The sequence below is a fragment of the Pholcus phalangioides genome, unplaced genomic scaffold (genome assembly GCF_987345545.1).
Source record: "Pholcus phalangioides strain wild (caught in Gottingen) unplaced genomic scaffold, Ppha-v1.0 ptg000039l_1, whole genome shotgun sequence".
Taxonomy (NCBI): Eukaryota; Metazoa; Arthropoda; class Arachnida; order Araneae; family Pholcidae; genus Pholcus; species Pholcus phalangioides.
The window spans coordinates 7,494,979-7,520,704 of record NW_028301625.1 but is presented as its reverse complement, the minus strand read 5'-3'; the positions used below and the strand labels follow the sequence as shown (position 1 = coordinate 7,520,704).

Here is a 25,726-nt window from a genome sequence, read left to right as displayed (position 1 = left end):
ACCCCCCTCCCCCCCAGGAGCGAAACCTCTTCTTAAATATTCCTACAGTTTCGAAAAGAAAAGAGCAACAGCATGAAGATCGAAAGATGTTTCGAAATCAGTGACTAACCTGAAATTATATCGATTTTCTAAAAAAAAAACAAGGTCCGAATTAAGAAATCCTAGGATATATATGACAAAATATGTTCAGCTTTTAAATTGTTTCATGCGGGAGGCCAGAATTTCTCAATCTATTCCTATATTTTTTCACATCTAGAAAATAGGTGCTTGAAATGAATGAAATATATTTTTATAGCATCAATTAATATTATATAGTCGCCAATACTGCGTTCGTCATGAATGGTTAGCGTTCAAAAATATTCGATTAATCGATTAAAGCTTTTTGGTCAACCAGCTATTTTTTAACCAAAAATTTTAATCGATTGCAGTAATCCGCAGATGCAAGTTTCGCTACTTTGAGGAAAAAATATCATCGCGTCATCCACATGAGAAAATTTCATTATTCAGTAATGAAACCGTAAAGAATAGAAAAGGTGTTGTTTGTCACATTTTTTGTAGAAAAAATATTGATTTTTTTACTCACATCAATACGCCATCTATAAATCTTTAAAAAAATGATTTTTTATACAAATTATTTCTAACTTCTCAAAAAAAAAAGAAGCTGTAGATAAGACACGCAGCGGTGTACAGCATGTCCAGAAAGTCCTTATCCACTGCCTTTTCTTCTCAACCATTGCTCTTAGACAAAAACTTCTAATTGTAAAAATGTTTTAAATGAAGTAAATATTCATATATTATGGTTTTTTTTTATGTAAACAAATAAATTTAAAAAAATTACAAAATTTTTAACTTTCTCTTTATTTTCCCCAGAGAATCTCCTGTAGTCATTATCTAGAAAAAGTTTACCTTTTCAGAAATACGTAAAACACAAGTTTTTAATTGACGCACGACAAATATTGACCAAGACAAGAAATTTTTAAGTTCGAGGGGTGTGGCATTCAGGGGTCGTTCTCAAATTGAACAGCAAAATAGATAAATCTTTATTTAACCAAGTAATGAGATATCCGTTCAAACCCGCCTTTGATGTTAATTTCAATGCTGTTTCGATGGACATGCGCAAGTGCAAAAAACATACAGACATTTTTTTTTTTTCATGAGTTTTATGATTGATATCTCCAAACTAAAGGATCAGAAGGGAAAATAAGAGAACAAATATTAAGAAAATCGATTCAAATCTTAATTCGGCCGGTAAAAGGTTAATATTCTACTGTTTGAAGAAAAAAAATTTAATAAACTTCATAAATAGCTTGTCTGCAAACACGTAATTAATCAATTTTGTTCATTATTGTTGGTATATGATATCGAGAAGCTATCAATACTTACTTAAGACAACCATAATCTTTTTTATGGCCAGTGCGGGCAAAAGTTTTTCAGTCACCTCGTTGGGCAAATTGCTTGCCCTTGTACTTATTACTTATTTGAAGTATGTAGCATAATTATTAAAAAATTTCACCTGCTAATGAATTGCAAACAAGTAACCCTGAAAGATATTATAGGGGGGGGGGGAAACAACCTCATATTTTTTGCACCGACCCCTCAATGACAGCTGTAAAGATGGCTTCCAGGGACCAGGATCTCACAAAATCATAGACTTTAAAATTGAATGTCTCGCTTAATTCTTGTACGGTAATGAAACTTATTTGTTTTTTACATTACTGCAAGGAGAAAATTTTTTTAGATATGACTTAAGGGGGGGGGATATAAAAAGTAAGATTTTGTGATTTTTCAAAAAATTGAATCTTTACGTAAAAGAGGAGTGCCATAATATAAATATTTCACTTCATAAACACATTTTTGTGATTGGAAGTTTTTGTCTACGACAAATGGTTGAGAAAGGCCTGGGGAAGGACTCTCTAGGCAGCCTGTATAACCTGCACTAGGAAATTGCGGTGATTTTTTTTCGACGCATAATCCGCGGTTTATACTGGTTAGTTATAAATAAACTGACACTACTCAGACATATATAGCGCCCATTCTGTGGTGGAGGTATTTTGATGAAACTTAGTATATAGGGTATATAGACCACGGGGAAAAGAATAATTCGATAAAAAAAAGTTCAATTCTGACCACCAGGTGAAGGAGTGGCGCTTTTTTTATCGCAGTTATCTTTTCCCCCATGGTCCGAATTATACCAAATTTCAATGAAATACATTCACCACAACGAACGCTGTATAGGTCGGAGTAGTGTCAGTATAATTAAGGTATTTAAGCAAGAACAGCAGAGACAAGTTAATTTTACTTACCTGGCCCGGGGCTACCACCGATAGATGGTGCCTTCATTTCCCACCCACTTCCACTTGTTGGAAATTGCAGTATGGCGATATATAACCGGAGTTGGTGTGTGGTAAAGTAGTGAAATTAAGCTAAGTAGTGTCAGTTGAATTATACTGGGACTACTCAGACCTATGTAATGCCAGTTGTGGTGGACGTATTTCATTGAAACTTAGTATGTATGTTATTTGGACCATGAGAAAAAGGTAACTACGATAAAAAGCCCAACTTTTTTATCTGATGTCAAAAATTGAACTATTTGTTTTATTGAATCTTTCTTTTCCCTAGGGCCAATACATCTTATATACCAAGTTTCATCAAAACACCCCCATCAGAATGGGAGCTACATATGTCTGAGCAGTGTCAGTTTATTTGTAACCACCCTGTACCTATCTACAATATAATTTGTGTTTTATACCCCGACAAGGGAAAAAAAACACGTGCTTACTTAGTATCAGGCGAAAGACTCAAACAGTAGCCATCGTTGAAAATGACTCCCACGCACTCATCAGACAGCTGGTATCCGAATCCAAATTTGTTCGAGAAATCCATCCATTTCGTAATGAATAGGAAACCTTCTTTCAAGGCTCTACCTTGGACAACGGATGTTTCTACCAGAAAAAAAAAAAATAACAGTCTAACATGTGCGTGATGTTAATTTGGCAACAATTCCACTTCGGAAACTACAACGATAATGATGAGGAGAAAGGAATTAATTACACCAAGGCGATCCGGTAGACATTGGCTGACCTGATGTTGTTATTGTTGCCGCTGCAGCAGAGTGAAATTAATTCGGCAAAGGATCGTATTAATCTATTTTTAGCTTTTCCCAGAATCATCAGTATCATCGATCTGTGCAGTCGGCGTTGACTGATGACTCGCGTCCGAATGTTGTCCACACTGCGTAGGCGAGACATTTCAGACTAGAGCTTAAATTCAGCGAACTGGAATGTCTAGACGGTTGTTAAAAGTACAGAACGCGTCTAGTTTTATGCACCTTTGGTTCTTCTGATGTCAATTATCGGTTCCGGGAATTGCGAGATTAAGGTTCTTAGATCTGCTAATTACTGAATTTGTCATCGATCATTCGAAATAGATGCCTTAAAAGAGAAGGCTGTAAACAACATTCGTAGGTTGAATATCGATTCGCAAGTTTGTTCAAGCGTTTGATGTGGAATTACTGAATATATTTATTTTCAGTCTTCGACTTTCAACTCCATTTTTGGTTTTTTTATAGAAAAAACTTTCCAGAAAAATTTCTCTGACAGCGGTTAAAGGAAGCGAAATAATAATTTCTCCAATAGCAATGTTCAACACAAAACAAACTTTTGCGTCCCGTTTTCATCATATTTTAATGACTGGTTTGGAGTAGTCTTCATTAATTCTCACTATCCTTCATTTTCATGTCGTAGTGTGTTTTAAGAGTTTCCTTTATTTTCAAACTTTTAGACACTCATAGTTTTAAGTACATTCATTCTAATTTCCTAGACAGGAGATAAAAATGTACTTTACTTTTCATATATGTGTAGAAATTCTTTCTGCCACGAATTTTTAGCCGCATGACAAAGATATATGCGAGGGGAAAATAAATAAATTTTATAAATGTTTGTGCGGAAGAGTCGAGACAAATGTTTTTTTTTTATTTTTTTCCAGCCCTTCATTACATTGGAGCCATTTGTCGTAAAGAGAGAAAATGTTTAAGAGCAAAAGGTTCCTTTGACGTATATTCAGCGTTGAAAATTCGATGGCTGACTGAAGTTTAAGTGCCGCACGTTTTGTGATGGAATAAATTGCTCCGAGGATTACCATTAATCAACAAACTAAGGGGAGTTGAATTCCCTACGGTTTTTACTATTTCAAAACAATATTTTTCGACGTATCCATACACCGTCTGTACAAAAATTTCCCGGAATTAATTTTTTTGGTTCTGTTTAAAACGTCATCTATCAAACATCGGTGGCACTTGTTCCTATGAAACGACATCTAAGCCCCTCAATCAATATACAGTGAAACCTCGTTATAACGACAATCGATATAACGATATATCCCGCTACAACGATATTTTTTCAAATCTTGATTGGAATTACCTATAGTTTAATGTTAGACTATACTGTCGGCCCCCTGTATTCGCGGTTTTCGTACCCGCGGTTTTTTCCTTTATTGGAAAAAAAATTCCTCGCAACACACACAAATCGTTATCCATGTGTTTTGTTTACAAAATTTGAGTTGTGCATGTTCAGGATGACTCGCTAATGCTATTACTGTGATCACTAGAGCCGTGGCAGCTCTTACGAGCGAAACAGTCAACTCGGGTTGGATTAACCCTATGGCCGCAATGTGCGCTCCAGGACACAATCATTTCTAAAGATCTGTAGAAATGTCTTCAGTTGGCTCGAAGAGATTATAAGAGACATTGTCACGGTAGCGAAACAGGTGGGTGGAGAAGGGTTCAATGTGATATGAATATAGAGGAAGTCGAACAGCTAATTAATAGCAAGGGCGTGGTAGCCCAGGTCGATAAGATACTCGCCTAAAGTGCCAAAGGATGTTTAGAGGTGTCGCGAGTTCGACACCCAGTTCGTCCTTGTCAGAAAACTTTCCTGACACAGGGGTACAACAGAAATGGCGACATGACCGCAGAAAAAATTGCTACCGCAGGGAGGTTCCCCCATCGAGGGGTTAGCGCACCAACCTCTCGATGAGTATAAAAAACAACAAGCCTGCCGTTCGGAATCGGCAATAAATTGTAGGTCCCGGTCTAATTAGCCCTCGAGTGCAGAAAATGACCGCGGTGCGAACAAAAAATGATCAAATGATTAATTAATTGCAATTCAGAGGTATTGACCGAGGAGGAATTAATGCAGCTGACTGCTCCTGAAACTGAAGCGGTACCAGATGAAGAAGATAAAGAAGTGGAAGACAAGTTCACCCCATGTGCAACATAGTGACGGGCTTCGCAAGTTCAAATCAGCAATATATTATTTTCATGATATAGATCCCTCCATGTTACGTTCTTCACATGTATAAAAATTGTTAGATGAAGTCTTGTCAACATAATTCAACATACTTGATGATACGAAGAAAAGCAGGAACGGCAAACAGAAATCACTATGTTCTTTCAGAAAACATCGCCAACAATCGCTGCACCCTCTTTTACATTCCCTTCTACCCTCTGTGTCACCCTGCTCTTTCTCATGATGTTCAATAAACGAGATATACAAAAAAAACCTATGGTTTCGGTTATTCGCGGATTTCCCGTATTCGCGGCCACCCCCGGAACGTAACCCCCGCGAATACGGGGGGGGGGGAGACCGACTGTACATACATATACATCTAATGTTGGACTATGTCTACTCCTCTCGATACAACGATATCCTTCACTTCGATAAACCCCCTCTATAACGACATTTTAAAGAAATTTTTGAAACCCTAACGCGAGAGAGAGAGAAAACTATAACTATTGAAACAACTATAATGATATTTTTTTATATTTTGCTAAAAACCGTTCTGAATCCAATTTCAGCTTTATCGCTTGTTTTCGTTCTTTTGAAGGCGTCTAATAACATCGATATTTTGCACTAAAGGAAGTTATTGGTATTGATACTTTTTGTGTAAGGCACAAAGGTGCAATGCGGTAAACTTCTTTACAGGGGCAATGCATCTAAAGTGAATTTTATTTATAAACAAACAATATATATTATACAAATTTTTGCGGCGAATAAACACATAAGAGCGTATTTTCTGGTGGTATTACCAATATCGATGTAGAATAGATGACAACAAAAGCATAAATTTGATCATACGTAAGAATAATTTTGCCTCTCGATGTAACGATACAAGGATATTTTTTTTCTTAGTTCCGCAGAATATCGTTATATCAAGATTTTACTGAGCTATGTTACTTGCATTTCGCGGTAAGTTATTAGTAAGTTATTTTAGCAAAGGTTTTTAAATCAATTTCTATTTAAATTCTCACGACTATATTTTCTATATGCAAAAATGGAACAACCGCTTGAATGAATTTTTTGAAAACACTGAAATTGAAATACAAATACAACGCCACAACAGGCAAAATGCCCAACGAGGTGGCTGAGAAAAAGATGCCCATAAAAATATGGATGCCATATACGGGGTGATTATAAAAAAACTACCCCGACATATGGGCCCCTAACTATCATACCATTCACAGAAACTGAATGAAATTTTGGCATAAGGTATTTTGATGTATGCGCTCAAGAATGATATTGAAAACAATAGTGTCACTCTAACAGTTACGGTTACAGTGAGAAAATTTCGAAAATATCAAATGGCAACACCAAGTTTTTTGTATTGGAATGTGATCTCCATTGTGAAAAACCCTAAATAGCGTTCGAACGGCAACTGTAGCATGAAAATCACCGGCGGTAGATAGGCTAAAAGTGAGGACAACCAATAAGGACAGAGAAGCAGCATAAAATAAAGCATTTTATTGTGTTTCACAAATTTTCCACATGACCTCGTTCACACACGATGACACTTTGCATGCGGCAGATGGTGGATTGCACTGCAGCACGTACTATGGCAATAGGAATCTCTTGAATCGCAGTTCTGATGGCATCTTTCAAATCAGATGCAGTTTGCGGACGATACTGATACACTTTGGATTTCAGATATCCCCACAGCCAGAAATCCATTGGTGTGAGATCAGGAGACCTTGGTGGCCACGGAAACGGGAAATGACGGGAGATAACTCTGTCACCAAACTGTTGACTTAAGACACGTTTGACTGAAGACCCTACATGTGGAGGAGCGCCATCTTGCATCCACACAACTTCAGATAGAGCATTTTGCCGTTGCAATGCGGGAATCGCGTAACGAGTTAACATGTTCAGATAGCGAGCACTCGTTACTGTACATGTTTGCAGATCACCGGCAGTAACCTCTTCAAAAAAGTAAGGGCCGAGGATGAACGTACTCGTTATACCACACCACACAGCCACTTTTTCCTCGTGTAATGGACGTGCAAGCACATCATGTGGATTATTGTCTGCCCAGTGCACACAATTTTTCGAATTCACGTTACCAGTTAACGAGAAATGCGCCTCATCTGTCCACAGAATGCGTAAAGGCCAGCTGCTATCTTCATCGTACCGGATAAGGAATTGATTCGCAAAATCCAGCCGTAATTGATAGTCTCCCGCTTTCAACATCTGGACACGCTGGAATCGATACGGAAACATGTTTAGAACAGAGCGCAGAATCTTGCGGACAGTTGAATTCGGCAGATTCAGAACACGTGAAACACCGCGTGCACTTGCGGGACGAACTGTGCTTATCGTCTGATGAACTTCTGCAACAGCTTCCACGGGAACGGAAGGTCGTCCAGACCGAGGTCGATCGCATGTGCAACCAGTTTCTTCAAATTTATGAATCAAGTCCCGTACAGCTTTAACAGTGCACGGGCCTCGCCGTAATCCATGGTTTCTGCGGTAAACACGCAATGTCTCTGCGGCATTTTGTCCATTCAGGTAATAAATCTTTACGATTTCCCCACGTTCTTTCCCTAAAAGCGGCATCTTGTTCGGAATGGCAGAAAGCAACATACGTGGCTCGCATTTCGCAGTGCCTTTTCTTTCATCTAGCGTGACGACGTCAGTCATGACTGTGTCTTACGTAGAACCCGAAATTTGCATTCCTTGGTTTCTTCTTCTCGTTTTGTGGAGGACTAATCAGGCTGGGATCTCAGCCGAAGAAACAGTGTGACGAATGAAACGAACATTAATGCTCTGGTGCACGGCAAAGTCCTTTTTACTTTTTCCTTGCCTAGCTCCGGGAATTTTCGTGCTACAGGTGCCATTCCAACGCTATTTAGTGTTTTTCAGTATGGAGATCGCATTACAATACAAAAATCTTGGTGTTGCCATTTGATATTTTCGAAATTTTCTCACTGTAACCGTAACTGTTTGAGTGACACTGTTGTTTTCCATATCATTCTTGAGCGCATACCTCAAAATACCTTATGCCAAAATTTCATTCAGTTTCTGTGAATGGTATGATAGTTAGGGGCCCATATGTCGGGATAGTTTTTTTATAATCACCCCGTATTTCAAAAATACAGCAATCCAATTAAAAATGCAATTAACAAAAATTATAAACAATATATACATACACTTCCATACAATTATTTTGAGCACCAAACATCAGGTAGATGCCAAGAGAGAGAGAGAGAGACACTAATTATCTTCAATTAATTTCATTACAATATTGCAAATTCACGTTAAATAAAGTTATTAGCGGCAGGTCAGATAGATCCTCTAAACGGCCGCATCTGTCCAGCACCTCCTAGAGATAGAAGGCCTCCGCCCGGGTTGCCATAAACGTCATTCAGACTACCCAGCAAGTTTGCCGCATTTTGAAACACAGCATCTTATTTCGTTTCTTCTTATTTTTGTGTAGAATCTTCCTGATTGGCTCACAAATACCGCATAGCGATTGGATGTGGGGCATAGAAATTGCCAATGCAATGAATTTTTTCCCTGAATATTCTAAGGGAAAATGGACTACTTACTGACGTCGCAAGCAGCGTGTGGATGCCTTCTATCTCTACATTGCTGACGTAAGCTACGATATACTGGCCTCTCTTCAAGTTTTAAATCCAAAATTTCTCGTTCCAAAATGCGACTTAGTGGCAGTTTTCTCCATCCAAAAAAAAATTGAACATAATATGCAATTCAGCCAAGTTGAGCTTGAATTTTTCTCTATCTGAACAGATACAAATTGTTCAATTAATTAAAATAATAAAAATTACAAAAATTATATTTGTGAAAATTGAATACTGGTATCATTGAATGAAATTTTGTTTTTTCGACCCCAAGAACATTGGACCACGAGCCGCCACTGATGTTAGGGATCGTTTGATGTCAAACCCACATACTGGACCTTACTACTGTGTGTTTCTGCGGTTAAACTAATAATATATTTATTTAACGGAAAAATAATAAAAATGTTACAATTTCGCAATAAAAATGTCTCACAAACACCGGATATTTATTACAACGAAATCATTTTTTGAATTTTCGCCAGCCGCATAATTTTTCAGCGTTGAAGATCGCGCGAAAAATAATAACAGTAATTAATTAAACTTATCTATCAGTATTTTTGTCGGTGAGATTGTATTCAAATTTGCGCTTACGAAAGAGATTCAAGTGAAAAGTCAAGTATCGGCTAATAACTTTATTTTAACATGAATTTGCAATATTGTAATGAAATAAATTGAAGATAATTAGTCTCTCTTGACATCTACCTGATGTTTGGTGCTCAATTTTCACGGTCCCGAAAATATTAAAGCGATGAATCCAGCAGATATGCTTCGTCATAACATGAACGAATCATATATCATAGGATAATGAACTGCATCACAATTTTTAGTTAACATAATAACAGCTGTCGAAAAATCGATTCATAAGCATTATTATAGCGTATAATATTGGTGATAATGCTTGATAGAGAAGTTGGCTAGCCAAAGATGTAATGATGCAATGTAATGAAAATACTCACCGACTGGAGGGTTTTTCAAACACAAAGTCAGCCTTTTTGTCAGGCGTGTTAGCGGAGTACTGTCTTTCAAAGCAGCTGTACAATATATAGTTAGTAACAACAGTTACAAGTTAGCCATTCATAATAAACTATAACTAATGAAGCAATGTTAACATGAAGTATAAATAAACAATACGATTAACATACATTTCGTGTTTGGAAAAATATTCAATATTTTCTTCCTGAAGCTTATTTTGAATTTTCTTTTAGGCTTATGCAACCGGAATAAAGCATTAGTTTCCAGTTCCTGTAAATAAACAAATATTTTCGTTATTTCTGCTGCTATTTTACAATCGAGATTAAACTCGAAACAATGTAATTTTATGTACAGGCTGAAAACTTGAGTCCGTGTCGCAGCTGAAATAAGTCGTGTACCACCGAGATGTTTGAATTCTAAAGACCTGAAAATGAGGGGGAAACAGCATGTATTAAGAGGCAAACGAGAGGAAAAAAGGTGCGAAGAAAACGAACTACTTTTCAAAGTTTGCAGTGCATTAAAGCTTTTCCGAAGATGTCACTCTCCGTTATCCATACAAAGGTTTTTAACAGCTGGCTGATGCGAAGATATATTTTGGAAAAAAAAAAAATTCAACTGACCCTGCGGGGATTCGAACCCACGTCCTTTCACCTTCCGGGTGAACGCCCCAGACCACTGGACAACAGAGGTAACTTCGGCCCGACGGTCTCGTTCAGTGCACGCGAGCTCCAAGGAAAGATTGAGAAGTGAAAGGACGTGGGTTCGAATCCCCGTAGGGGCCATTGAATTTTCTCTCTTTCCAAAATATATCTTCGCATCAGTCAGCGGTTAAAACCTTTGCATTAAAACTTTGCTAAAATTCTGAGATGCCCCTTTAGGTTTTAATGCATCTCTTCGAATATTGCTCGTAGAAACAAGGAAATTTTTGACGTGAATACATCTTCATCTGACGATACGACGTATTGGGAGCATTCACACAAAAAGTTGTTTTAAATTCTTTAAACGCTCATATCTCAAGAAGAACCCAACGCAAGTCAAAAGCAATGTGGTATCGTCAGATGCACATTGCAAAGACAATTTCAATGTGGTCTCACTCCGGTTTTAATATCTTTCCCTATCTGGGCACCAGGCCCGCTGCCCTGATTCGTAACAAATTGTTTTCCGCTATATCTTGAGCAGTTCGTAACGGAAATAAACGACATTGGTATCGTTTGTTAGCTATTCCAAAACAAAGCCGATGATAATGATATAATTTGATTATTTCAGTGCCTACCACGCGATTCAAGGCACAAAAAACGTATTCACGTCAAAATTTGCAGCCATGTTTATATATGACACAGCCCACCAATTTCTATTTATTTATTTATTTATTTTGTTGGGCTCAGTAGTGACAAGGTAGCCGTATAAAAAAAATTAATGTTTTATCTCAGTATACATTGACAGCCCCTCGTAAAAAATGGTTTACCAAAAATCCAAAAATGGTCACGATATTTGAATACTTTTTCTAATCGAAAGTATGTTTCTATAACCTACGGTTCACGAGTTATTTGATCTGACACGAACTTGGTTTTCACCCAGTATGCACTTCAGAAATCTTTCGATTGCGTCTTACGAGACTGTTGAAAAGTGACATTATACACATTTTCTCGATATGATACTTTTCAGCAGTTTTAAAGCGTTTCGTTAGCGCCACAGCGTAATAATATTATTTGGTTAACCCTCCATGGTTCGCTCCAATAATAACGGATTGAAATTTTTTTGTTACAAATACTGATGTGAATGTGAGTGCTGTGTGCGTATTAGCAAATTTTTAATTTAAACAATGCATCAACACAGCAATTCAGCCAATTAGAGTGGATGTTTTAATCAGTTACAATGACTAATTAAGGATGAGAAATATAATTTTCCTTCATTTTATACTGTTATCTATAAACAAATAAAATCTTGCTTAGCAAACTACCAGCAATAAATAAATAAATAAATAAAATAGCAAAAACCTTGAATTTTATTTCCGATTTCCTCAATTTGGTCCGATTTGATGAATCTCTCATCAAATAAAATTTCAGTGGCTCTCACAAAACGACACCGACAAGGAATTCGATCAAGAAAGTTTGGGACGGGACATTCCCGTAATTTTACCCTTCCCGACTTTATTTCATATAAAAATGTCCCGTTTTTCACGGGAAACGGAGCTTATTTTAATTCATAATCTTTATTAAAATCTGGGATGAAATTGATTTGCGTAATTTATAAATTTTGAGATAATGGAATACTACGTAATTTATAAAATTGAGATATGACTACAAATATAAAAATTCATACCGCAATTTTTCATGTTTAATTTCTTTTTCTTCCATCGAATACACTTTAAATCATCGTCAGACTTGTTGTACCGCTGTATTTCTCGCCAAAGGTTATTTATAAGCAATATTTAGCGATTTCACTGCCCATTGGGTACATTTTTGACGAGCATTGGTGATATACCGTATTTATTATCCCAATTTACAGCATTTTCCTCGGTAAAATATGGTCACCGCTATTAATGTTGGTTTTAGCGTAGCGTTGGTTCTTCGCACTTGTTTAAATTTAAGTTTTATTGCAAAATATGTGGGTAGTGCACGTATCATGTACGGGTAAAAATAATTAATTGCTTTAATGAAGAGAAGAAGGGTTATAAATTTTTCTAAATTTATCAGACTTTCCAACTTTACTTGGGGATTATGCACAATCGCAGGTAAAAGGGATAAATATCGTAAAATTTAATCAAACTTTCTTTGTCGAGACGAATGATGATTATACATAACCACCGGTGTATCACTTCTACACACAGTAACATATAGGAACCAATTGCGACCGAAGCCAAACGTCGTTAAAATGAGGCTATAATGTATATCGTACCTTCCTAACAGCGGACACTCCCCGTTAGCGGACGAAAGTTTTGGTCCCATGGGTGTCCGTTATCGAGAGGTTCTACTGTAATAACATTCCTTTTCCACTTTTTCTAGCCTTAGGACTGGCATACTTTCAGAATTCTTTGAAATGATTTTGAAAATAAGGTGTGGTCAGAATTGGTTTTTTTTACACAAATATGTCGTCGTCATAAAAAAATGTGTCATCATGTCATAAAAAGTAGTTACGCTTGCAGCTGAAAATTATTCTCGTAGAAATTCATCTAATGTCCGATTCTAGTAATTGTGAACTATTTCAAAAATTCTTTTTTCAGTGCCCACAGCTCTTTTACGATTCTTAGAATTTTCTTGACCGAAGATGCACTGCCCTAATTTAATTAAATAAAACTGTAAAAACCATTAATCATAAACACTGAGAGAAATGAAAAAAGCATCCCCTTTGGTGGGATTGTGGAAACGCTTACTTCATAGCATATAGGGACGCACGTTCGAAATCTGTCAAAATGCTAAGGGGCTTGAGTCCTGTGTGATTTCAGTTCCTTTAAAGCAGGCATCTTCAACCTGTTTCTCGCGAGCACCACGGTGCTCCCTGAAGCACCCAGAGTGCTCGAAGCTCCTGCCAAATTTAGTGCTCGCGAGTATTTGATCAACGTTCCAATCAAAAACCTTGTTCGAATTGCATTCGAAGATTAAAATCATCCTGATTTTTCCATGCATACATATGGTAAAACTTGCCGTAAGGGTGCTCTTCTTTCTACGATGGGTACAGAGAGTGCTCGCGACTAGATAAAGGTTGAAGACTTCTGCTTTAAAGCTTGGTACACTTAAATGTTAAAATCTGTTGTTGTGTTTGCCATGGAGACATACACTAGTGGAAAAACTTGCCCGCATTTCAGTGCGTGAATAGTATACAGATGTTGAAATAATAGATTTAAATTTCCCATTCCAAAACCAGTGTTCGCTATCTTTCAGATGATCCTGTTTCTAGTAGCAGTAAACTGTTCACGCTGAATTGTCGTAGATTCGGAAACGATGCGTTACTGCAAATCGCAATGGATTAAAATGTAGTAAACGAAAAAAAAAAGTTCAACATGACGTGTGTGATGAATATATATAGTTTTACAGTGATAATTTTTTTTGCCATATAATTAATAAGTTAAAGAAATAATTTGAATCGTAAATTTAAGTAAAGAATAAAAATTCAAATAGGCTTCATAAAAATACGGGAAAAAGGGGTATTTGAAAAAAAATTTAGAATGACCAAAATTACTGGAAAATACAGGAATTTCCCGGTCATATGGTCACTCTACGCCAGCGTTTCCCAACCTATGGTCCGCGGACCAGAAGTGGTACAGGTGGTCCACAGACAGGCTTAATTTTAACTTTTTATTAAAAATTATTTGATTAAAAAGTATAAATAAATAAATAAATGTATATATATATATATATATATATATATATATAATTTTAATTCTGACTAAATGGAATTTTTGTATTGATATATTAGTTATATCATAGTTTCCCAAACTTTTTGTTCCATTGCCCCCTTTCAGAATTTTTTTCTCTCATCGCCCCCCCCCCCCCAACTCAAGTAAACCCATAGCACCTTGTGTTAAATCAGTGGCTTCTATTGCCTCCCTGGACCATTCCACCGCCCACCGTGAGCAATATCGTCCACTTTGGGAAACACCGAGTTATATTCTTATGGGTTCAAATAAAAACCTTCATGCTGAGGGTAATCATATCTAATCAAAGAAAATACTAGGAATCACAATATTGAATATGAAGTAAATTGTAACCAGAAAATGTAATATTCATGAAAAATTTGCTAAAATTGTTGAAGAGTCAAGAAATAAAGTACTGCAGCAAATCGCAGAAAACTAAAATGTATTTCATGGAAAAAAAAAAAAACTTCATTACTGGAAACCACTTTCACTACGGAAAACTGTGATCTGAAACACGGCAAAATACAGGACAATGCTAATTATCACCAAAAACGTTGCTATAAGTCGGCAAAATCACCCACTGTTGATAAAATCGTTGAATATTGTGAATCAGTGGAAAAGTGAAGGACTACTGGGAGTCGCAGTGAATTGAAATGTAATTTACGAAAAAAAAAAAAAACGTTGAACGTGACAAAATGTGCAAGATCTAAGATAAGTATTTATATTTTTAGTCATAACTATATCACAGTGTAATTTATGTTATCAAAGTTATCTTCATTAACCATTTTAAGTAAAGATTACAAATTCGAATAAGCTTCGTTGAAAAAAAAAAAAAAAAACCCGGGACAATTATATGAAATCGGAACGGACAAAAGAATGTCCCGTAAAATACGGGAAGCATGGTCACGCTACTCATGCTGTAAGTTGGAGGTCCGTCGAACTGTCTGAGATATTTTGCTGGTCCTTGGATTCAGAAAGGTTGAGAAACGCTGCTATAGGTCGGGGTGCACGAACTTTTTGAAGCACGATCCCCTTTTGTCCAAAAAATTTATTGGCGAACCCTACATAGGATGACCATATTTCCCGGTTTTCCGGTACATTCTGATTTTTTGCCAGTGAACGTGCTGACCCGACAGCCCTTTACGTCGAAGCCCTTTTTGGAAAGCTTGTTTCGATTTTAATTAGGCGATATTGACTTCCGAAAATATTAAATTTTTTTAATATCATATTTAAATATTTACTTTTTTTTTTAATGTACTTAGTGTCCCTTATGCAAGATGGAAGTGTAGCGAGGTGTATGGTCCTTGATTTTCGTATACAAGTTGGTTAAGAATCATCTGATTTCAAAATGATTCCAAACTTGAAATTGACCATTAAAAAACCATTTACCCCGTATATTCACATATTAGTTATCATTCTATTCTGTGTTTTTAATTTTTAAGAAATATAGAATTTTGAAATCGAGTGATTCTCTCTTTAAGTCACCCTGTAAAAGTAATAACTTGATATCGTGCGTCGCATTCCCGAAGCACGAATGTACAAATTTTTATTTTTTTAATCAGCTGTTTGGATACCTTGTTCTGCTATGTAAGTTATGCCTGAAACGCGAATGTGTATCCCTATTGAAACACACGTTACAAAACATTTTAGGAAAATACCTTCCATGCAGTAACATGGGTAGAGTAAACATTCAAACGCCATTGTTCTTTGTTCTTTCGTCGTCCCACGTTCTTTGTTTTGCAAGCATATTGCACATTCGTGATTCTGACATGACGCAGCCGATACAAGTAGAATTTGATAGAATTACATTGTGTGATACATGGTAATTAGCTCAGCTGAATAAAGACATTCTTTAGTTTTGACATACTTTTAAATGAAAATGAATTTCTTATTTGGAAGCTTTTTATTTTTAAAAATCACTCGCGACCCCCTTAGTTCATTAACGAGAACCCCCCCCCCCCCCCCCCCCGAGCCGTGACCCACGGTTTGCACACCACTGCTCTAGGCCATACCAAATATCCACCATTACCCTGGAGAAAAAATAAATAAATAGAAAGCATAAAAGAAAGAGTGTCATATCACGATATTTCTCTTCTCTTTTAGTCCATTCTTTCTTATGATATTTCTCAGACAACAGGGCACAAGCTGTCTATCTTCCATGGACAGAAATCGAAGAAGAACAAAATAATAAGAAATAGACAAGAGGTCACGAGAAAGAAAGAGATAAATCCTATATCCAGTCGAATTCCTCACTGTAATATGACAAAATTGGGTTTTAGGAAAGAGAAAAAGGAACGAGAGAAAAGAGTTTTCCTGGAGCTGACCTTTTCCGTCTGCCAGAAGAGATGAAGAGCTGGCATTGAGCTGTTCATCTGGTGCACCCTTTCGATCCTTCCTGAAACTACCGGCGCAGACCTGAAATAAATCACAATAACAGTTTGTAACAGTTCTTATATGAATCCAGGAATTGCAATAAAGAACGCGAAATCGAACTTGAAAAGAAAACGGTTTTTATAAGGAAATCGTGAGAGGAATCCTTAATGGTGGTAACCTCTTGAGTAATTCTCAAGCGAATTTTTCAAGTCAGTAAGCTCTTTATGTTGGTGTTACTGTATATATATGCGTGTGTCCCGTTTTATTTTTCTTGTCCTGGTATATCTTACTTCCCTTTTATATAAGAGCGCTTGTTGAGGAAATATACAATGAGAAATCTATACAAGTCTCTATTTGATTTTCATTCTCTTTTAACCTTGGTTTCAGTTTTCTTTACTTTTCTTTAAGTAAGAATTGGAATTTTTCCAGGAATTTTTTCTTCTGCAATACATCAGTCTTTTTACTATAAATGGAATGAGATACGCGTGTTATTGCATTTCTGGACTCACAAAGACTATCCAGGAATTCCTAAAATGTTCGACGTTTCAGACGTTTTACGTTATATACAGGGTGATTCCATAATTCCTCTTGCCTCATTTTACTGGAGAACCGTTGATCCTAGAAACATACTTCCAATTAGAAAAAGAATCGAAATAACGTGTAAAACTCAGATACGGCATTCATGTTGCAAGGAGTTGTATAGTTATTAAAATATATAGATTAATTTTTTGCACGGACACCCTGACTTATAAAATCAAATTAGAAAGGTTTGCCTTGTCTCTTCTGAGGCCAAAAAAAAAATGGACGTTTCTAATTACAATATTCGCTGAGACATCTGAATTCAACTAATTGGAGAAAATTTGAGAAAGAACAGCATACTAACGGACAACGTTTCTTTCCCCCGATAATGTTGTTCTTTCTCAAATTTACTTCGATTTCTGAATTCAGATATCTCTGCGAGTATTGCACTTTTTTTGTTGGTCTCAGAAGAGACAGGCAACAACTTTCTTTTTTGAGGACAGGGTGTAAGTATAAATTTTTTTTTTGTACTTTAATAACTAGACAACTCCTTGCAATATGAATGCCGTATCCGAGTTCTACACGTTATTTGGGTACTTCTCCTAATTGAATGTATGCCTCTAGGATCAACGGTTCGCCAGTAAAATGCGGCAACGGAAATTATGGAATCACCCTGTTTATAAGGGTGTAAGGTTTAGACGTTCCGCATACGAGTGTACCATAACTCTGTTTCCAAAACGAGAGTGGTGATATAGTACACGTCTAGATGAATAGATTTTGCAATGAAATCCAGGGGTTGCAATCGATAAATTCGGTGGACATATACGACTGCATCACGATAGTTCAGAAGTCGCTAAAATATGGCAACTTTGCTCACATCATGAGACGTTAGAAGGGAATTTTAATTAAAATAAACATTAATTTTTAAAATTAACATAAATTTTTGATTTTCATTACTTATGAAATTATTTCCCTCATTAATTTTGAATTTCCATTGATTTTGAGATTATTTGTTTCTTTAAATGACAATTTTTTTTTAATAACCCCGAAATTCTTTCATTAATTGTACACTTTCAATAACTTCGACATATCTTTTTACATTAACTCTCATTATTCATCAGTTTTGAGATTATTTGCTTAATAAATTTGAAGATTATTTTGTTTAACCAATTTGGAGATTATATTTTGTCATTAATATTTTGAGATTATTTACTTACTCAATTTTAATCATCAAGTTTTGAGATAATTTATTTTATTAATTCTCAATTTACAATAAATTCTAGTTTTATACATTATACTCTAACTTTTCGATAATTTAGAATTTTTTAAAATTTTCTGCAGCCTGCTCATACAAGGTGTCCCAATACTTTACCGCCAAAATGATAAGGGTGATAGTACAGGCCAAGACAAATAATTTTCAGTTTTTTCCTGTTCAATCTTACAGACCCTCTCCCCTGAAAAATCTTTCCCAGGACCCCCAAGGGTACAGTGCACCCCTGGTTAAGAACATCTGGCTTGGACGGAACATTGCTCGAGTGACGGACCAGAGTGGCGCCGAAACAGGCGCGTAACTAGGCTGTGAAAGCCTGGGGTCCCGAGCCGAATGCAGGCCTCACAAGAAATGTACACTTATGTTGCACGTTAATAACCCATTTGTAACTCAAGAAAAAGTCTGCCCCAGGGTCCCGTGAAAGCATGCTACGGCCCAGAGCCGAAATCTCCCTTGTCTTCCTTTGACCGTTGATTCAAGATTACGCGGAGAAAGCATCGAAATGTCTACTTTCACCGGGTAATAGCGTACATTTTTGTTTCTATTTATAGTCCCCAGAGGTATACAGAGAAAAAAGCTAGTTATCTAGCTCTCTTATACAAACAATCTGAGTCTGGATAATTACTGAAACTCAATTATATTGCAGTGCGACACCTCTTGAAAATATAGGTAAATAGCTTTCAAAAAATTTCGAGATTTCTCTGAATGATTTTCTGTTTATATAGATACTGTCATCTATTTTTCAAGCTATCAGCACGCAGAGAAATAGTGAGGGTCTCATATTTTAATCTTTGGAATCTGAAACCATCATTCATTGAAAGTATTTGATTACAATGGCAATTGTACAGTATTTCATTCTATAAAGCAAGTGTTTCCAACATTAAACTTCTCGCGGAACCCTTGATAATCGGGATTTGTAAGGCTGTTTCGCGGAACCTTGATGATAATGAGGCTGTTACACGGAACTCAAACCAATTTTGAATATTTATCCAAAAAAATTTCCCGACTGCCGTTTCAACAGTATGATAGCCCCAGGGCAAAATGAAAGAGGGTTCAGAGCACCTCTGAATTTACGTATTTATTGTCATAAATCTCATTGTGTGTGATCTTATCGTGGAAGCCCCTATGAAAATAAAGTCCCCGTGCCTTGCCCGGGTGAGACTTGTGTGTTAAGATGGCCCTGGGAGTCCCGTGAAGTACACGTAAATGCTGCAATTCACGAATTTCTAACTTCTAGTGGATAAATAATTTTCCAAAAAACATCGTTTTTACAACTTTTAATTTCCTGATGAAACGAAAACTGACATTTATAACGTTCTGATTCAAAAACTCGATGTGAAAAAGTATAATGTTATTAGAGAGATAGATGGTTTTTTCTCAGCCCAAGATATCAAGGAAACATTTTATTTTCTGGATATTATGCTGAGGTGAACTCGGAAAGAAAAGTCATCTTGTCTCCGCCGGGACTCGAACCCAGGGCCTCTTGCATATCTGGCAAGCATGCTACCATATACACCATTGGAGACACGACCCTGCCTTCCTTATTTCACTCACTGTGACGTGAGGCACTGAAGTAGAGACATTAGTAGCCTCTCTTAACTTCAGGAATTGGCCCACAGGTGGGACGGTTTAGAGAGATAGATGGCTTTTTTTCTCAGCCCAAGATATCAAGGAAACATTTTATTTTCTGGATATTATGCTGAGGTGAACTCGGAAAGAAAAGTCATCTTGTCCCGGCAGAGACAAAAGATGACTTTTCTTTCCGAGTTCACCTCAGCATAATATCCAGAAAATAAAATGTTTCCTTGATATAATGTTATTGTTTTTAAGTTGTTTAGTCATCCAAGCGGTCCGGAGTTTTTTTAAACAACACTATCTCGTTAAAATTTCAAAACAAAGAACAACTTGCGAGTATCAATAACAAGAAAATTTTCTTCTTTGTAAAGCTCTCTGGGTTCCGGGATTTTTAAGGGTTCCATGGCGTTTGATCATGCAGAACCCCAAAAAAAAGCTGTCACGGAACAGCAGTTGATAACCCATGCTATAAAGAAAGGAATATTCGCGGAATTTCTTGTAATTTCGGGGACATCTGTTTCCTTTTCATAGTATTGATATTTTTCTTCACGTTTTCAATAAAGAATAACAAATTATATTTTGAAATGTACGAAACAGAATGATGATGAATAGGTTTCAAAAGAATAATCGCACCTGTTGGTCGGCCATCGATCAAGTGCGTTGCAACGTTCAAAGTAATTGTCGAATAGATCGCCTCGTGATGAGTTTTCTCGGATGAAAAATGGATGATTCAAGACTTCTGCAGCTGTTGGCCTGACTTCGGGATTTTTCTGTAATAAAGATCTGATGAGATTACGCGCCGGTGGTGCTATATGGTCTGGTATGAAGTACATGCTGTTATTTATACGTGAATACGTCTCCTTCAGGGTCGTCGACTCGAACGGTGGTTGTCCAACAAGCAAGGCGTACCTGTAGGACAGAAATTACGGCGAATTTCTCTTCTATTAATTTGTATGAAAACACTATTAATATAAAAATATCATTAATATTAAGTTTTTAAAACGATTCCCCGCATTAATGATAATCCACGGTGTCAAAAACTTCTCGAATAAAGTTTAGGAACGCGTCAGAGGATAAACTAATCGCTTGTAACTTTAGCGGACATTTTTGGTGATGTTATTAATGCGATTTTGATGAGGGTGTTATCGTTAAACAGAAAACTATTACCATAAACAGGTTTGACGTGCAATGAGTAAATTTTCTGTAAATATAGTGAAGTTTGGGCAAGTTGAATCCCTCCAAAAAGATTCTTCTACTGAAATATTGTTTTTCTCCTGCAAATTGATGTAGTAGTTATCATAAATCATTCAAGAGAAGATTATTTAAGCGAACAAATAAAAATCAATAGCGTTTATCCCCCTTGATATAACATTCGTCCCCTGGAGGAGATTTCGTAATGCTTAACGGATATAATTGCGAATTCCCGTGAATTCAGTAGAGGTATAAGAATAATCGCAAGAGTAATTATCGATCTCTATGTCGAATATCTCACTTTATCTTCACAAAAATGCGATATTTAATGCCAAATTAATCAGCACAGTGCATCAGTAATGACAATAATGATCATATGTTTAGATGTTTAACTCGAACATTAATAAAGTTGTGCTTATTAGTTTTGTCGTTGTATTATTGTAATTCATGACTAGTGTGCAAGTTACAAGAATTTATCAATTATGTTAATCTCGGATGGTGGGATTCTCAAGTAGCGGTGCTAAAGAAAATCGTGTTTGAAAAGTGATTTTCCACACGTGTGAGTTAGAACATTAATCATTCCATTCAAGCGAATGATCTCGGAAGCATTTGCCGGATCATAAAATCTGTTAATTTATTGTCATCATAATCATCAGCACCCCTTCAGCACTGCCCGTATTCTGGGTACAATTAGCCAATGTGCTAATCCACGATGCTGAAAGATTTACAAGTCCCATGTGGAAGAGTCTTATTTCTTTTTACCGAATGAACGTGAAGGCAGCTTTATTGGTATTAAGAATAATCTGGAAACATAAACGAGAAATTTCTTCACAGCTAATAAGCAGTCTAAATAATAATATAAATAATTATTCTCACTCAGTTACTGAAGGGGCCAGAACTGGGGGGGGGGCAAGGGGGAAACTGGCCCGGGTGGCAAACTTTAGGGAGTGGCAGATTTTATTAAAGAACAAAAACACCGTTTTAAAGTCATTGAATTTTCGAAGTTGTATGGGCGGCAAAATTGTGTTTGCCCTCCCTCACAAAAATTCTACGACCTTGACTGAAGCCGCATAATAATGCAATTCAGAACAAGTGAACACGGCCGGTAAGAAGCTAATGTTGTGGCTGTATGTGGGAAAAAAATTCGATACCGATTCGAGAAAGAGCGTTGATGACATCTTTGGTATTTAGGCAATTATCTTTGATGAATCGCCTAGTAGACCGTTATCCTGGACATTTTCGGTGATTTGATTTTCCCAATTCCTATTCATATTTTGTCGAGACGACGGCAATTTCAATTTATTTATTTTTTATTAAATAGAAAAACTCTGCAGTGTCAAGAACTAATTCACGATTTTTGAAGACTTTATCTGCGCTCGAAAAGAATTTATCCTGTATTTAACGCTGACATGAACTTATCCTAAGGCATGCAACGAATTTTGGAAAGTATGCTAAACATACGAAGTTTTTAATTAAAAGGCTAATAAACAACCCCTTGACATCTCCGACTTCGTCTCGGGAGTTTTACATCATAAGTTCATCGTGAATATTTATTGCATCGCTATCCTAAACTGCTTAGAAACTCCTCAATGTGTTCAGCGCGTAATGCAATAGAATAGCAAACATTTTCTCGAGGAGCAGAAGACTGTAAACATGGCGATGGAAACAATGAGAATATGGCTATTGATTCTCTCTTGACTTCCGCAGAGACTGTTCCACAAACTTGACATATCACAACGGCCTCGGCCCCAGGAACGAAATAACCTAACCGAGACGTTACTTTGCATATTGAAATCGTTAGAGGACTCCATCGTGGAAAATGCGAAAATTCTGAGCAAACAGAGAATAAAGAGGTATGTAGACCATCTATTAATATACCAGATGAGGTGGGTACACAAATCCCGAATCGATATTTTTAGACCGTTAGAAAATTCGATTTCCAGTTTTAAGAGGAGGAAAAGCTCGTCTTCGTTGGTGAGATGAAGGCGATTACTTAGTCGATGTCTCTGGCATGAATTAATGGCGCCATAGTAAAATTATCAAGCTAGATCAATGAGCACTTCGGCTTTCATATATCCCTTCGAGAAAGCACTCAGCCCTCGTTAGCAGTCCATTTTCTGCTATTCCGATTGAAATACGACGCGTGATACGAATAAGATCAAAGTCAATCTTCCAGAAAGAGACAACGTAATCATTCGAGGAGAGCATATTAGTTACAACGAGTTAACTTGATTTGCACGCAAACATCATGATTACGGAGGAAAGACACAAGAGTAAACAGTTTTTTCTTTTTAGAGATTCGAGTTTTTACAAATGTCCAAGTCCATTGCCCCATTATTAACATGAAAACATTTTTCTCACATATAATTGCATTAAATATTGGATGACGTTGTGTTAAACGAGTTCTATGTTATCAAGTGCTCCTTTACACTTGTGAACGTTCAATTTTTTACCACATCTTTCTTCGATATAGCATCGTCTTCACGGAATTTTATCAGTTTTTGATTAAAAACAACTTTGTTGACAATCTTCTAGCTCCTCAAGGAAGCCATGTAACTCTACAAACTCTTACAGTTCTCAGTTTGAAAGACGTGGAATACAATTTCGAAATAACATCACGTATCCCCCGATGATAAAAGAGAGTAAGACCAAAACTAGCGTGGCTCTTATAAGGATTTCAGACTTCAACGTGATTGGATTTTTTTTTCTCAAATTTTATCTCATTCAACACCATGGAGACGGCGCCCGGACAGGTCAGCTGAAGTTGGTTTTTGTTGTCTTCAACTTCTAGGAAAGATCAAGAACCACTATTCACTAGTAATTCGGAAGCACGATAGGATCCCCACTTACACGTATGAAGCATCTCTTAGATATACCCATACACATGTTGTTATTTAGCTTCCCACATCTCTTTAAATTTTCAAATGTATGATATGCCGAAAAGTTGGGTTTTCATCATCTCGATTCGTGTGAGAGTAGTTTAAAGTAAGATCTAAACGAAGATAAGAACAATGGAACCCCGGTATAACGAACTTCGTTTTAAATAATTACTTGATTTAACCAATTTTTTTAGAAATCCCTGTACGTATATTTGTAGCCCCTTCGATTTAACGAATAAAGATGTCGGTTTTATCTGATTTATTAAATCGGGGTTCGACTGAATTAATATACCGAATGTCCCGTAAAGACTTCGTAAATTCTGTGGAACAGGAATCTTCCTTCCGAGTAGATAAAAACTGTTAAATAATCATACCTCTTTTTGATCATTAGTTTCCGAGTTAAACGCAAAACCAAATTTTTTGACGTCACATCCGAGAACACGCAGGAGCTTTTCAAAACAGGTTCTCTCTCCCTACGCAAGTTGATTGGAGGCGTGACAGTAGCAAGTGGTAGACGTTATCGATTGTTAGTAGGGTGACCATACACCCCGTATTTTTTGGGACAGTCCCGGTTTTTGACGTATTTTCAACGAAGCCAACTTGACTTGCATTCTTCAAATCAACGATTAAAATTATCTTCCCAACTCAGAAATTACATTGCGATAATTACGACTATACATAAGAATATTTATTTCATATATTTGTCTCATGTTTTTTCAATTCGCTGCAATTTGAAGTGGCGCTTCATTTCCCTCGATTAGCTACTTTTCTGTGATTGTAGCATGAGTTGGCAACTTTGCTCACTTTTGGCACCATTTTTTGCGATAACTGGCAATGTCCCGTATTTTCCCGTATTTCGAAGCCCGATTTCACGTATTTTTCTCGAGCAAATATGGTCAGCCTAATTGTTGGGACGCTGGTTCCAATTTTGTGCCTCGGATGTGACCATGCCCTTTCCCCCACAAGGATGGGACTGACAGGGTTCCAGCCCTTAACGATTTTCATCATTTTTTTGTTTCTTCCCGCTATAATTTCACTATAAAGGGACCCGTGAAAGTCTGGTCTGGGGGCTCTTCTCCAGGATGTGGGGGCCATGGATGTGACGTCATATATTTTTTTATGCCCATCACTCAAAAAGTGTCTTTAAGGTCATAGTAGTTCTTTGAAAATTTTTCATCGACTCTAAACGAGTTTCGCAGAGTTTATGTGGTCTTCACAGGATTCCCTGTAAGTTGCGGGGCAAATCTCTAGCATTTTCTATTCGATCAAATGGAAGAAAAATATCAAGTGTGCTCATGATGATAACCAATCACCAAAGGCGTGGGATCGAAATACGTTTACTGGAGTAGAGATTTTCGCTGAGCGAAGCTCGATTCTGTTTGGCTTATTTATCGAACGATCAACGCCATTGATATATATAGTACGTACATAAGAGAAATAGTTCGGCTTCAGATTCAGATAGAGCTGACTAGAGGATTATTTAAGGATTCTTATCAGTGATCTTTAAGAGCCGTTGTCACGTCATAATAGCCAGAAAATATGATCTCCCGTAACGCTCATGATGTATTATTATTATTCATAGAACTACAACGTATTCTTATTGCTTCAACTATTCAACAACGCATACTCTTTATCCCTAACCCATAATTTCAATATTTTATTACCTCATCAGTATAATTTCG

The 25,726-nt window shown here is 36.8% G+C and overlaps 1 protein-coding gene across 3 annotated transcripts in view; it reads right to left on the bottom strand.

The window, feature by feature from the left end:
* LOC149065524 (serine/threonine-protein kinase PLK2-like) overlaps nucleotides 1-25,726 on the bottom strand; it is a 127,799-nt gene that overhangs the window by 4,228 nt on the left and 97,845 nt on the right. For all 3 annotated transcript variants that reach the window (XM_089253742.1, XM_089253741.1, XM_089253743.1), the window contains 5 exons: nucleotides 20,608-20,883; nucleotides 16,562-16,652; nucleotides 10,054-10,153; nucleotides 9,868-9,942; nucleotides 2,780-2,942 (listed from right to left, as the gene is read on the bottom strand). In XM_089253742.1, the coding sequence (XP_089109868.1) occupies nucleotides 2,780-2,942; nucleotides 9,868-9,942; nucleotides 10,054-10,153; nucleotides 16,562-16,652; nucleotides 20,608-20,883 (705 nt within the window). The remainder of the gene's footprint in view (nucleotides 1-2,779; nucleotides 2,943-9,867; nucleotides 9,943-10,053; nucleotides 10,154-16,561; nucleotides 16,653-20,607; nucleotides 20,884-25,726) is intronic.